General features: G+C 60.8%; 2 protein-coding genes across 3 annotated transcripts in view; both read left to right on the forward strand.

Moving 5' to 3' along the window:
• The window catches only part of LOC121100041 (E1A-binding protein p400-like), a 2,852-nt gene extending 1,452 nt beyond the window's left edge, over positions 1–1,400 (forward strand). Inside the window, exons 2-5 of one of the 2 annotated variants that reach the window (XM_040620053.1) lie at positions 14–154; positions 234–387; positions 614–855; positions 950–1,400. In XM_040620053.1, coding sequence (XP_040475987.1) covers positions 140–154; positions 234–387; positions 614–855; positions 950–1,399 — 861 coding nt within the window. In that variant the 5' untranslated portion in view covers positions 14–139 and the 3' untranslated portion in view covers position 1,400. The remainder of the gene's footprint in view (positions 1–13; positions 155–233; positions 388–613; positions 856–949) is intronic. The other variant, XM_040620054.1, reaches the window with a different exon arrangement.
• The window catches only part of LOC103678900 (E1A-binding protein p400), a 109,300-nt gene that overhangs the window by 73,499 nt on the left and 34,372 nt on the right, over positions 1–1,429 (forward strand). The gene's annotated exons all lie outside the window — the stretch shown is intronic.

Below are 1,429 nucleotides of genomic sequence, written 5' to 3' on the forward strand. Positions count from 1 at the left end.
AATCGTGTCATAGGTACTTTGAAGACCTACTAAGCACGCAGGTAGATAGTTGGTGGCCCGCAGCGTGCCTCTGAGACTATCAAACTGAAACGCTGCCCCTCTCCTGTAGGAGTACGTCTGTGAAGGTGCCGACGGGCAGATGGAAGTCATGCCGGTGAGTGCCCGTCTCCCGCGTGTCGGGGGGGCCGCCTTCCCGGAGTTGTGCAGCTCACAGCTCTCCCTTCTCCGCGCAGCTCTGGACGCCGCCCACACCCCCCCAGGATGACAACGACATCTACGTGGACCCAGTCCTGTGTCTCACGTACGAAACCACGCCCATCCCAGAGTCCAAGCTGCCTCCCGTGTACGTGAGGAAGGAGCGCAGGCGGCACCGCACGGACCCCTCAGGTGCGCACCCCGCGGCCAGGCTTGCGTGTCCGGTTGCTTTGTGCTCGTGGGCAGGGAGGCAGCTTTGTGCTTACAGTCCGCTTGGTGTAAAAGCAAGAGAGTAGATTTGTCTCCACCGAGGCTCCTTCGTGCTGGGCCTCCCCAGTGGTCCTTCTTGTTCCCGTTTCCTCGCTCGCGAAGGCAGTCTTCTCGGTGACTGCCTCGCTGAGAAAGGCTCTCTGTCCAGTTGCAGGCAGGAAGAAGAAGCAGCGCCACGGGGAGCCGGTCGTCCCTCCTCGCTCGCTGTTTGACCGTGCGACGCCCGGCATGTTGAAAATGAGACGGGAAGGGAAGGAGCAGAAGAAGAACATTCTGTTGAAGCAGCAAACACAGTTTGCCAAGCCTTTGCCAACTTTTGCCAAACCAACAGCCGAGTCGGGCCCAGACAACCCTGAGTGGCTCATCAGCGAGGACTGGGCGCTGCTGCAGGTAAGCACAGCCCACAGTCCACATCCGGCCCCCTCCCGTGCATGTCCCGCGGCCACAGCTCGCTGACCTGTGTACCTGCAACCCGGTCCTGCAGGCCGTGAAGCAGCTGCTGGAACTGCCCCTGAACCTCACCATCGTGTCCCCGGCCCACACGCCCAACTGGGACCTTGTCAGTGACGTCGTCAACTCCTGCAGCCGCATCTACCGCTCTTCCAAGCAGTGCCGGAGCCGCTACGAGAACGTGCTCATTCCGAGGGAGGAGGGGAAGGTGAGGGCAGACCCTTGTACTCGCATGACCGCAGAACTCCAGCCCCGGGGCTCAGTGGAGGCTGGCGAGGCAGGAGGCCTGTGCTGCGCCTGGCGTGTGCTGCACACACCTGCCCCAGCTGCAAGCAGTGCACGCAGTGGCCCTGGGCCTGAGAGCTTGCCCGACGTGCCTAGAAAATTCCAGGTGCCGTCTGGAGGCTCCCGTGCCACCCAAGAGCTGGTCCTACCTTCGTTTCTTTCTCCTTTTTTTTTTTTTTTTTTTAAAGGCATCAGGTGAACGGAAGTGCCTTTGTTAGGCTCTGTTGGC

The sequence above is a fragment of the Ursus maritimus genome, unplaced genomic scaffold (genome assembly GCF_017311325.1).
Source record: "Ursus maritimus isolate PB19 unplaced genomic scaffold, ASM1731132v1 scaffold_33, whole genome shotgun sequence".
In the NCBI taxonomy this organism is placed as follows: domain Eukaryota; kingdom Metazoa; phylum Chordata; class Mammalia; order Carnivora; family Ursidae; genus Ursus; species Ursus maritimus.